Source organism: Macrobrachium nipponense, chromosome 7 (genome assembly GCF_015104395.2).
Source record: "Macrobrachium nipponense isolate FS-2020 chromosome 7, ASM1510439v2, whole genome shotgun sequence".
NCBI classification, from domain to species: Eukaryota; Metazoa; Arthropoda; class Malacostraca; order Decapoda; family Palaemonidae; genus Macrobrachium; species Macrobrachium nipponense.
In genome coordinates this window covers 20,479,790-20,493,221 of record NC_061109.1, presented here as the reverse complement: position 1 = coordinate 20,493,221, position 13,432 = coordinate 20,479,790, and the positions used below count along the sequence as shown (strand labels likewise).

The 13,432-nt window shown below is 36.2% G+C and overlaps 2 protein-coding genes across 4 annotated transcripts in view; both read right to left on the bottom strand.

The window, feature by feature from the left end:
* The window catches only part of LOC135217394 (F-box/LRR-repeat protein 15-like), a gene marked incomplete in the record, with an annotated part of 33,451 nt that extends 32,766 nt beyond the window's left edge, over positions 1-685 (bottom strand). Inside the window, 1 exon segment of the mRNA XM_064253236.1 lies at positions 529-685. Coding sequence (XP_064109306.1) covers position 529 — 1 coding nt within the window.
* Positions 686-2,853: 2,168 nt separating this feature from the next.
* Positions 2,854-13,432, bottom strand: part of LOC135217471 (uncharacterized) — a 46,717-nt gene continuing 36,138 nt past the window's right edge. For 2 of the 3 annotated variants that reach the window (XM_064253380.1, XM_064253379.1), the window contains exons 2-7: positions 7,965-8,059; positions 6,172-6,294; positions 5,894-6,028; positions 5,298-5,402; positions 4,427-4,636; positions 2,854-3,873 (exon numbers count right to left, since the gene is read on the bottom strand). In XM_064253380.1, coding sequence (XP_064109450.1) covers positions 3,733-3,873; positions 4,427-4,636; positions 5,298-5,402; positions 5,894-6,028; positions 6,172-6,294; positions 7,965-7,970 — 720 coding nt within the window. In that variant the 5' untranslated portion in view covers positions 7,971-8,059 and the 3' untranslated portion in view covers positions 2,854-3,732. Of the gene's footprint in view, positions 3,874-4,426; positions 4,637-5,297; positions 5,403-5,893; positions 6,029-6,171; positions 6,295-7,964; positions 8,060-9,862; positions 9,892-13,432 lie in introns of those variants that run through there. The other variant, XM_064253378.1, reaches the window with a different exon arrangement.

Below are 13,432 nucleotides of genomic sequence, written 5' to 3'. Positions count from 1 at the left end.
CATAGGGTAAAAAACCGCATGGTACAGGGGTGGACCATGTACGATCAATGTGTACAACCCCAAGAAAAGTACATTATAACGCGTCCTGACACCGGAGTAGAGGTCTTTAGCTCCGTTTCTCACCAACAAGTCGCGTCTGATGCCCATCTCCAATGTCAGGACGCGTTATAATGTACTTTTTTGGGGGTTGTACACATTGATCGTACATGGTCCACCCCTGTACCATGCGGTTTTTTTACCTTATATAGTAGTAACTGGTTAAACTAATTAGCCTACTACTAGCTAGGTGGCTAAAATCAAAATCATCAACCACGTACTAGGTAGCTAGGTACTACCTATACTATCTGCCACCTAGCTACCTAGCTATAGGTAGTAGGTAGGTAGTACTTGGGTAGTACCTATAGGTATACTAGGCTAGGTAGGTATAGGCTAGTTATGACAAACGCACGACAATTCTATCGCCGATTGACGAGAGTTAGACATCTCTAATATACTTAAGATGAAGGTTCAACAAAAAGATTTACCTACTTTGGCTAATTTTCTGTTGTATTGTTAATGAAATTTACCAGCGTCACACATAATGAACGATCTGTTTAGGCCTCATGCAACAAATTACTTTCTGTGGATCTTTTCTTTTGAGGGCTTTCCTTCGGCAATAATTAGTGACATGTCCCCTGTATTTTAATAATATCGACAACATTTAGCTCCAGAAACGTGCAATATACACAGAAAAAAAAAGAAATGACTTAAAATTATGTTCTTTAAATTATTATCAGGTAATTCATATATTTTAAGCCATAATGGTTTATTTAAAGACATTGTGTTGAAGGAAACGCTCCCTAAAAATATTCACATGATTTAGATATGAAAATAACATTAGATATCACAAAAAGACTTCTTACATCAAATCGTCGTCTAGTTAAAGCCAGCCTTGTAACTCAGTAGTTTCTCTACTCTCTAGTTTGTTTTATCTACTTCCTGTGCATGTGAAATGCATTTACACACAACCTAAGGCAATGTCACACAGTTACAGCTGCTACAGATGCCTTATTTTGGAAGGATCAAAGGACACCCCTGCTGAAATGTCTCAGTCGCTTCTAACGTGAACACTATTTTTCAATTCTCATCTTGTTAATAAAGTGTATTGGCTCTTATTAAGAATTCCTTTATTCAAGTGTCTGTGGTTGAGCGTATTTAATGCACATTCTTTTAATCATCAAAATATGTGCAATTAATTCTTTCTTTACTAATTAATATGGTTGATGGGTGGAACTGAATCTGCTCATTTTATTGGATAAACAAACGAAAAATAATCGAAATTTTTATGATCATCCACCTTTCGAACTTCTGTCGTTCAGTTTTAAAAAATTTATTCCAGCTCCACTTTTATGCTTTCCTTTATTTCTTACGGATTTTCAGGCTGACTTCTCATCTGTTTTTCTTTCCCATTGGTTTTTCTGACTATATGATTTTTTTTTTAAATAATTTATTTAACCTACACCCTTACTCCATGGTAATCTCAGAGGGGAATGTGTGCTGTATTTCAATTATACACTGTTGAAAGTATGCTTCAGATAAAGTAAATTGCTTTTCATAATACCTGAGTAATTGTATGACTGAAGCCCTTGTCAGATCTGACACATTATACAGTAGACCTAGGTACTTTGTGTAGTGTTCTATACTACAACATCTAGATATTTCATTTGTTCAATGAAATGCACATCTAACACCTCATCTATATTGCACCAGTAATTAAACACATTTGTAAATACCCTTATTGCTTCCATTGTTAAAAAAATAGATGGAGTCAGCCCATTATCTACAGAAGAAAAAATGGTCAAACTTCATGAGTGTTTCTGGTTCCATTCTTTATCTAAAACTTTTTTCCTTTTTAACCAGTAGCCTATCTGTAATTTTTGCTTTGAGGTGTATCATATTTTGTCGTATCTTTTCTTCTAGGGATTGTCTAAATAGTTTGCTAAATATTCTCTGGTAGGTTTCTTTTTGGCCCACACTGGTTCTGTCTCACTATGTTTTCCTCGCATTACCCTCCTCTTTACTATTTTCCAAAGGTTTCATTTTGTTATGTATTTTAACTAATTTGTCAGGCTAAATTGACTTTTTTCAGTCTGTATGCTACTTTTATTCTCTATGTGCCATAGGTATCTCCTTGTGCATTCTTGTTACTCTCAGATAGTTGGTTTCTTACACTTGTTGTAAATTTTGTTTGTATTTAAATCTAAACTAATTTTACCAGATAAGGTCGACACACGTTTTGCCTAGTCATGCAGGCTCCAAGAATGCATTGCTTTTACATATTTCTTGACAGACAAGAACTGTGTCCACTGTACTCACTCTGCTTCACGCTGTCCCAATTAGGGCCCTCATTCAGTAGTGTGGGATCATACTAATTCCGAGATAGCCATTAATGCTTCCTGATACAACCAATTGGTCTTTGTGGAAGGCATCACTTACCTTCATATATCATTGGCATATGCACTACTACAATAAGGTTAAATTTGGTTATTTTGAGATTGCACCCAAAAAAAAAATCAATATACATACACTCCTACACCCTTTCCAGATCAAGGCATACAAGTTTCCTGGTAAAGAAAGGTTAGGGTAGGATGTATACCTGTTGAAATAACGTGTGCAGCTCTTTTGCACTTTTACCGACACTTCTTTTAAACCATTTAAAAACACTCAAGAAATGTTCTATTTCATCGTCTTCTACAATCCTTGTGTTATCAAATGCACAGTTAAGATGCAACTCACTTTGTCATACCTTAGCTCTGTGACCAGATGCGTAGTTGAAAGATGTCATGTAAGGAATACAAGTACAATAGGCTAGGCTACCTTCATTCTCTAAGTTTATTTATTGTCTATATTCCAATTTTCTTAGACTTCCTAGTGTGTAAGATATATATGACCTGTGGGTAGCTGCAGAAAACTACAAAATTAAGCTTTTTCAACGTTTACAACTCATGACTGCAAGGCAAGGAGATTTGCAACGGTGCCCCAAATTTGTTGGATGTCCTCTAATTGTCTTATATAGGTTTATGGTTTCTCCTTCCTTTACACATCGGATTCATACATTTCTTTCCTCCTCTTCGCCAATCTCATTTACCAATAAATGGTAAATATCTTCTGTTTACGGACGAGAAATGAATTAGTTTTACAGAAATTTCTCAGCAGCATAAGAAATAGGCCTACGCACTAAATTTCCATATGCTTATGCTTTAATTAAAAAGTGACCAGTGGTTTCAAATTTCATATCGTTTATGTATCCTTGTAACACGAGAACATGCGACTGTTTCGTCCGCTGTGTACCTTTAGCCTTAGGCTGTAGTACCATAAAACTGTAGTCCTCTTTTAAAAGCCAGCGCCATATTCACGATCAATATATATCACAAAAACATAGATTCTTAATCAAATTTTTATTTGCTAATGGATACATCCGGATGATTTCTGGATTTTCTTACTCTTATTTAAGTACCATGAAAAAAACTTTTATATGAAATCAAGTAATGAACACAAAAAAGTGTATATTCCAAAAACATTTTGGTTTAATCCGACTAAACACGTGAATGCCCTTTGTAAATCGACACTTGTATTTTTTTTTCAAGCAAAGATGTAAGTTCTCGAAATGAACATGTAATTAAAAATGTGTTCCCTTTTCTATCTCTCTCTCTCCATTCTTTTGCACCTACGATCTCATGCCAGAGAAGAGGTTCACACGAGAGAGCTGTCTTCCATGTAGAACATTTCTGTGATTTGGTCGAAGAGGTCGCCATTCTCCTCAGTTTCGACGTCTCCTTCGAATCCCATAAGGGGGGCGTATTTCTTCATGTCCTTCTGCATGCAAACAAGTATCTGAAGTGGAAAGATAGCGAGGCATTGTAGGGAATGGTTAAGACTTAAATCCATATTTCGGTCATTTAACAAACAAAAACTTTTTCAAACGAGTCACCAGATTCAATTATTCATTATATTACACGTCAGTGGTGTCCTTTGATATCTGTCACTTGTATAATGGTTTATTCTCAGATATACTGCCTTGACGAGGCTAACGAGAATTTACCAAATTGTTTATTCGTCTCCTCAACCCATGGTTGTCTATAAACAAACATTTATTCAGACATTAGCACAACAAAATCGATGAAAGTTATTTTGAAAGGTGGAAGAGAACATACATGTTAGCCACTAACATGACAGAAGTAAGAGTCATTTTGAAAAGTAGATTAATAATACGAGAGCTATCAACATTGTTAAAACTAGTTATATGTACTGTAACTGGACACGAATAGAGTAGTGTGCTAAAAACTGTGTTTGTGGAGCGAGCGCTTAGGAACCAGAACACAAGCAAGTGGTGTATGGCCTGAGGACATTGAGGTATACGAAAAAATATAGTCATATCAAACTTCACCTTTTTCATTTGCATGCACTTCATGAATAGCATCGTGGTGCCCAGTTCCTTCTTGATGGGGTGTTTAGCCTTCTCGACGGGCATGCACATAGCGAAGTCCCTACACATGTCCATGGCCTCCAAAAAATCGTTCTTCAAATCTACGTCAACCGAGAGCTTGTTTATCTCCTCGACAACGTGATCGTAGTTTGGCTGGTTGTTTTCGTCCATCTGTTATCAAGAAATAATGATACATACACTGCCACCCGTTATCAAGAAACTACAGAATACTTCGTCCATCTATTTGCACGAAGAAAATGTTGCATTTGCTCGGTCTCGAGAAATTGCAAATCACTTCAGTACTCTAACTGTGTTATATACTATTTCACTCTTCTGTTCTTAAGAAACTTTAAAACATTAAGTAATTTCATCATCAGAAACTGAAGTAAGTTTCAGATGTTTCTTTGTTTCATTCGGTGACTTGATGAAGCTGTTTTATGATCTCAAAAAGAGTGCAATCTTGTTAAATGATGGTAGTATATGTAATTTACCTAACTAATTAATACTTAAAAAAGGTTTTACTTGCTTTGTTATTTTGAAAAAACTATACAAGAGAAAAAGAGAGACATACATATAGACACTTACTGACAAAATTTAAGCTTTAAAAGTTGAATACCTGATGAATAAAAGTGGAGAGGAAGATCTCTCTTAAAACAAACGGAGACGTCTAATCAAATACCGATAAACGAAGAGCAAAGCAAGATAATGCGCACATTAGCTAACTGACGAATAGAATAATAATGAAGGAAAAGAGAAAGTAAAAGTTAAACTGTTTAGATTATGACAAAATGAGTAATTATCCATTTCATTTTTCTGCCAGTTCCCTACTTACCAAGTCCAGTTCCTTGAGGACGCAGGTGATGTTGCTAATCTTGGCCATCATCGTTTCCTTCAGATTCTCGATGCCCTTGGGGCTCAGGTCAATCGATGAGCGTTTCTGAAAATGGAAGAACAGCAAAGACAAGACTTCAGCTCGAGAAACACCGAAAGGGCGTGAGGACCAATGGATTTTAGAAAATATATTCCCTAGAAATGTACAGGACATTTCTATGCACTAGAAATGTCCTGTACATGAAAAATTTTGATTAAAAGCAATGGAAATTTTATTTCAAAACGAGCAAAATTAAGAGCTAAGTATTTAAACGTTTGCATGGATTATGTGAGTCAGTCAAGTCTTATAAAACACTTACACACACACACACACACACATTCCTTGACGATGCCTTAATAGAGACGAAAGTGCTTGGATTTCTGCTTATCATTTTCTTGTAGTATTCGTTTATTTAATGAAGTCAAGTGCATCTACTGTGATTTTTATAATATATATATATATATATATATATATATATATATATATAATATATATATATATATATATATATATATATATATTCTGCAACTCTTTAAGAACCCAGAACCTAGACTTACTGTCCTGAAAGCAGGCTGTTGGATGGGCGAGAAGAAAGGCTGCGGTTGGTTTACGTAGACAGGAACTGGGACGTAGATTGGAGGCGACATTGATGCCTGCTTTTTGAAGGGAGAAGACTGCTTCCTCATTTCCTTCTGCAAGAAGAAGGGAGCAAGGTGTAGGATTTCTCAGGACTTCACATGAAGTCCTTATAACAACAGTGTACAACAACATCTTCGTCATAAACCTAATTAAGAAGAGTCAATCAGACGTCTGACACGAACGATCTTTTCCTTACCAGCATAGCCTGAATGTCAACCATGGTCTGCGTCACATCCTGCCCTTTGCATTTGTCGCACGCTGCCTTCATCTGCGTCTTCCAGTTCACAACAGTGTCTTCGCCCACGCAGCTGGACATGATCTGGAAGGATCATTATTATTATTATTATTATTATTATTATTATTATTATTATTATATTATTATTATTATTATTATTATTATTATTCATAGAGTAGGTTAAAGAAACCGCTATGTTACGTTTACAGGAGTGGAAATTGGAGCAAGGCATGAAAATAAAATAGCTACTGCTACCTTCATACTATAAGTCATGGATGAGCCCCTTGTACAGAAACCACCACAACATCAGCAACTTCACACACTTGCAAACACAATGGATCTTTTACTTCAGTCTTGCGCACACCCGTACGCTTTGAATAATAGTCTTTCTCTTCAATACTTCCAAACATTAATTCTTACCACCCAACAGGTACTTTTTATAAGTCTCCCTCTCCTTTCTACACTTCCAAATTATACTATTTTCGCACCAAGTTATTGTCCACTAATTTTCCCACATAATAAGACACATTTCAAGCACTTTAATTGCGTCATCCTTTCACCTACACCTAAACCTACACTGTCCTTCTTCTCACCCTTTCAGTACTCTCTACACCTTATATTATGCAATCAATTCAGCTTAATAGCTTCCACCTTATTCCTTTCATGTGCATTCAACATCCACACTTCACTTCCATAAAGGAGGGGTGGCTCAACAAACACTTCATATATTCTCACTTTGGCTTCCACTGACACTCCTTGCCTTTTTCAAATCTTTTGTAAACACCCTGCTACCTTTTCTGAATGACATATTCTGTAACTCAGCTCTTCTCTCTCTTCATACCATTGTCTGTTATATTTATTCTTAGATATTTAAATGAAACAACGGATTCTATTCTTCTGCTGTCCGTTTCAACCGACATTGCTCCATCTTCCTAGCTTCTATCTATCCCCATAACTTTACTCTTATTTACCTCAAAATCTATCACTGCTAGTGTCTGTAGTTTCTCGATAATGTTCCCAACCTGCAAACATCAATCACTCCTGACTCCAATTGCGACTTACTGTTTAATCCTACAGTTTTGCATGTATACATTTACACTTATTGTCTTATCCTACAAATTTGCTTTTACAGTCTAATCTTCGACTAGTCATAGTAATTAAAGTAGAAAGCGAAGAAACAGTCACGGGGACATCATAAACTTTCACCTTTTCCACCAAATCGCTCACTCTCCCACTTACATATTCTGAACCTGCTTCACTCCCATCCTAAACATTTTGTAGTCTCTCTTAGCAATCTTCTATACCGCGCATCCGAACATCTCTAGAGTGCTCCTCTGTCGGTAATTCTGTCAAAAACTTTTTTTTCTATATATGCAACATGTAGATGTTTACCTTTATTTTCAAACGCCTCATAACTGTGGTTGTTTGTTTGTATGGCGTTTTTTACGCTGCATGGAACCAGTGGTTATTCAGAAACAGGACCAACGGCTCTACGTGACTTCCGAACCACGTCGAGAGTGAACTTCTATTACCAGATATACACATCTCTCACCCCTCAATAGAATGCCCGAGAATTGAACTCGCGGCCACCGAGGTGGCAGCCCAACACCCAACCGACCACGCCACTGAGGCGTGACTGTGGTTGTAAGTGTATGAATCACTCACGAAAATCTCATGGCGAGAGAGAGAGAGAGAGAGAGAGAGAGAGAGAGAGAGAGAGAGAGAGAGAGAACAACAACTGACGATCGTCTTACCTTCATGTGTGCGTATTTTTTTCATCATACTGCCCCCTCCAAAGGTGGCAGCGGATGTCCCAACAAGGCACAGGATGGCTACGAAATGCATCATTCTAAAATGAAAGAAAAACGCGATTAATTATTTAGATTGAATTTTGAATAAATCTCTATTGTCTTCTTCTTCTTCTTCTTCTTTCCTTGGATACTTAAACTGTAACTGATCGTTACAGTCGATTTGGAATGTAGGCTACACACTCAAATTGAAATAGACCTCTTTTTTAACGATAAAATATTGTTGTTCTTTAATTCAGTGCTTTAACGAGAAATTTATATTAAATTGTAATGTTCCCGGAGAAGTTTTCTTTTTATTCTGAATGATAATAATAATAATAATAATAATAATAATAATAATAATAATAATAATAATAATAATAAAAGGCAAAGTAACGAGAACTGAAGGGATAAAGCTACCAGATGGGAGCAACATCAAACACATAGATGAGACAGGATACAAATACCTGGGAATAATGGAAGGAGGGGATATAAAACACCAAGAGATGAAGGATACAATCAGGAAAGAATATATGCTGAGACTCAAGGCGATACTCAAGTCAAAACTCAACGCCGGAAATATGATAAAAGCCATAAACACAAGGGCAGTGCAGAGTAATCAGATACAGCGCCAGAATAGTGGAATGGGACGAAGGCAGAACTCCCGCCACCAAGATCAGAAAAACAAGAAAACATATGACAATACACAAAGCACTACACCCAAGAGCAAATACGGACAGACTATACATAACACGAAAGGAAGGAGGGGAGAGGACTACTAAGTATAGAGGACTGCGTCAACATCGAGAACAGAGCACTGGGGCAATATCTGAAAAACCAGTGAAGACGAGTGGCTAAAGAGTGCACGGGAAGAAGACTAATAAAAAGTAGACGAAGACCCAGAAATATAGAGACAGGAGAATGACAGACAGAAAAGAGGACGGCACAACAAACCAATGCACGGACAATACATGAGACAGACTAAAGAACTAGCCAGCGATGACACATGGCAATGGATACAGAGGGGAGAGCTAAAGAAGGAAACTGAAGGAATGATAACAGCGGCACAAGATCAGGCCCTAAGAACCAGATATGTTCAAAGAACGATAGACGGGAAAAGTAACATCTCTCCCATTATGGGTAGGAAGTGCAATACGAAAAATGAAACCATAAACCACTAGCAAGCGAATGCCCGGCACTTGCACAGAACCAGTACAAAAAGAGGCATGATTCAGTGGCAAAAGCCCTCCACTGGAGCCTGTGCAAGAAGCATCAGCTACCTTGCAGTAATAAGTGGTACGAGCACCAACCTGAGGGAGTGATAGAAAACGATCAGGCAAAGATCCTCTGGGACTATGGTATCAGAACGGATAGGGTGATACATGCAAATAGACCAGACGTGACGTTGATTGACAAAGTCAAGAAGAAAGTATCACTCATTGATGTGGCAATACCATGGGACACCAGAGTGAAGAGAAAGAGAGGGAAAAATGGATGGAATAAGTATCAAGACTGAAATAGAAATAAGAAGGATATGGGATATGCCAGTGGAAAATCGTACCCATAATCATAGGAGCACTAGGCACAATCCCAAGATCCCTGAAAAGGAATCTAGAAAAACTAGAGGCTGAAGTAGCTCCAGGACTCATGCAGAAGAGTGTGATTCTAGAAACGGCGCACAGCAAGAAAAGTGATGGACTCCTAAGGATGCAGGATGCAACCCGGAACCCAACACTGTAAATACCATCCATTTACAAATAAAACTTTTCATGTCATTATGATAAGTCATCTACAGAAATTAAGCTTGTTTGTAGTTTTGACGACAAAAAGAAAAAAAACTTAAAAAAAAAAAATTCTTTCCTTACCTGTTCGACCTGACGGCTTCGATACCTTCTTGTGTGACATTCTTTCCTTCCCTTTATATACATATATATACCTGGTACCGGCACCCACACTTCCCCCCAGACAAACCCCCTAACCGCCCCCCAAACACAATCATCTGTTCGCCCCTGGTATCCATCATTCATATCACAGGCTCCACCCCGTCTCTCTCTCTCTCTCTCTCTCTCTCTCTCTCTCTCTCTCTCTCTCGCACGCACACACACACACACACACACACACACACACACATATATATATATATATATATATATATATATATATATATATATATATATAATATATATAGATATATATATATATATATATATATATATATATATATATATATATATATATATCTATATATATACTATATATTTCATATATATATATATAGATATATATCCATATATATAGATATATAAGATATATATAGATATATATATATTCCTACTATATAGTATATATATATATATATATATATATAATCATATATATATTATCTATATCTATATCTATATATATATATATATATATAGATATAGATATAGTATAGAATATTATATATATATATATTATATATATATATATCTTTATATATATATAGATAGATAGATAGATAGATATAATAATATATATATATATATATATATATATAATATATACGTATATATTAGTATACTATCTATATATATATATATCTATTATTTAATATATATAATATATTATACAATTAGATCTGCATACGAGATATCCTATCTTTATACATATAATGATTTCAGCAACGCGATCCAGCGTCATATCTAACCAACAGATAAAATCCGATCATTTGGGAAATGGTAACCACAGTAATTCCAGGAGTGTGTTGTGGGGTAGGGGGTGGGTGGGACACAGCGTCCATGATCTAAATTGGAAGAAAATAAAAACCTACTACTACTTTCCAAACACGACTTTTTACCCTGGAAGCTGGGCTAAAATGGACACTAAAATTGAGAACTAATGGCATTCCGGCATTGACAAATCACGACTTCACACTATTTAATATTATGTTCAGGATGTGGGATTGGAACTGGAATATAAGAATTGCCTTATTTAAAGCAATATACCAACCTCCGAATGGAATTCTAAACGACGCATTATGTTCGAATTTTGTTTTCTGTCAAGAAGATTCTCTTTTCCACGATATAGACGTTGTCTCTCCTGTCAGTAAACGGTTAAAATCATCACTTTGGCGACTAAGTATTGAAGTTCGCGTCTTCACAACTTAATGGTTATGAAAACAGTTGCATAAATATCGTTGAACTGCAGATAAAATAAGCAAATATGACATTTTTTGCGACGGTTAAAATGATATTCTGGAAACAATGGCAGCCATTCTTCCTGCGACACAAAGAGACTCCCATGGAAGGAGGCTACGCTTCATTTCCATATCTCGTGTCCTTATCTCCTTACCTGACGAGACTGAGACGTGGATATTTTTTTTTCTTTTTCTGAATAACTGCTCCCTTCTTTTTGTATTTCACGCTACCGTCTGATACTTTCTTTCAAATGAACACCATATAATTCTGCTTTGGCCCTCCCAAACTTGACCGTGACCTCTGTATTTCCTCATCTCTCATCCACGGTCAAACCAACCCGCTAGCGCAAATTCTAAAAATTTTTCTTTTTTTACTCGACCTTTCTTGGGCCCACGGGGAATAAATAACATGACTCAACACCATGGGAAAAAAATCCGTACATGGTACATCTTCCCCGTAGTCTCATGGAATAGATTTATGACACCTTAATCATAACTACTTTTAAGCGTCGTATTTTGTGGTGTGTGTGTGTGTGTATGTGTGTGTGTTTCGTTTCTACTGTAGTTTTCTATATAAATCTAGTGGACACGAGAATTGGAAATGAGGTGTGCTGCCTTCTCAATGTTATCTCTAAACAAAATGTTTTTGAATGAATATTTTCTGAGCTTCACTAATTTTCAAATGGTTTAAGATGCTATAAAAAATTTACCAAGCCGATAAAGCCTCGGAAAGGTTCATAACGGCACTACTGATTTCAGAGAGATACAATTGGAAAGCCCCCTACATGCTTTACAATCTGTTCGTGACTTAAACACAAAGAACGTATCTGAACAAGAGGTCTTGCAAGCAAGCAACTACGAAAAACTTTTAAAAATAACAGACCTGCTTTTAAAGATAAATTTTCAAAGGCAAAAAGAAAAACAGACCATTGTCTTATGTTTGCCCATTTGGGGATTACATTATTTCCTCTTCGTATCATAAATTTAGTCTAAGGGGAAGGTTTTGTACAGAATAAAAAAAAATTATTTTTTAAGTTCATGGAAAAGCATCACTGTAAGAAGACCCCATGGAATCGAATGGTCTCAAAGGGAATATCTATTTGTTTTTATATGCAATCTATAAGGATAGACTTATACGAAAATAATGTGGTGACTCAATGGGGGGCCTTGCTAAAAATACCTTAATTTTTTTAGTTGAATTTGAAGGGAAGTTTTGGCAACTCAACGATGAACCTTACGAGCTTTGGAACATGATTTAGAATAATAATATGATATATATATATATATATATATATATATATATATATATATATACATATATATATATATATATCTTAAAAGAAAGTGTGGTGGTGAATTGTTAATCTCAGCTTTTTTCGGTTAGCAACAGGAGCGCTTAGTGACAAGCACTTGGCTCCTCAAAGAGTGCTGAAATGAAAAAACAGTCAGAATTAGTACCCATGCGATCTGAAGGTTGACGACATTTTAGAGATCACATGATTTGGTCAAGCGGCGCGCTCGGTTGCTATGGCACTCCGAAAGGCGTGTCCGTGTGTGTGTGTGTGTTCGTAGCGTGAGGTGTATGGGGCCTAATGATAAGGGATGCAAAAGAAGAGGGGACTCTCTTTGATTACTTGTGTCGTGATATAGAGCACACATTGGAGGAGGTTTGAGGACACCCATCGCAAGGTAGAGTACACAAGACTTTGGAAAAGTTACCCTTTGAAAAGAGTATGAGAAGTGTAGTGTGTACACGTTTGTTTTAATTATCTTTCACATGTTGGAGTGATATAATAAATATGTCTCTTTATTTCAGATGGGTTCAAGGCACCATATAAGAGAATGGGTTCTCTAAAGACCTTAATGACCATTTAAATGGCGTAATTAATCGGACAGTGAAATTTAGGGGAAGAGTTTACTTAAACTTACTTCAGGAGAGGAGAATGACAGTTTATGGTTTTTATGGATGGTCAGACTTCATTCTTTCAACTCCATTTTATATTCATATTGTTACATTTAATGTTAAGCTAATTTGGGAAATAAAAAGTATATTTTTGTATCTACGAGGATTCATTATCCCAGTTTGCATTTTTAGCTCATGCAGAATGATAAGCAGCATGGAAAATAGGAAGAAAGTAAAACAAATTTTTCAGATACAGCTAACCATTTCTTATAAAATGGAAATTCCATTTTTCTTAGAATATAATATTTTTCTAAAATAAAACTCTGGCGAATCCGGGAGGGATGGCAAGCCTAC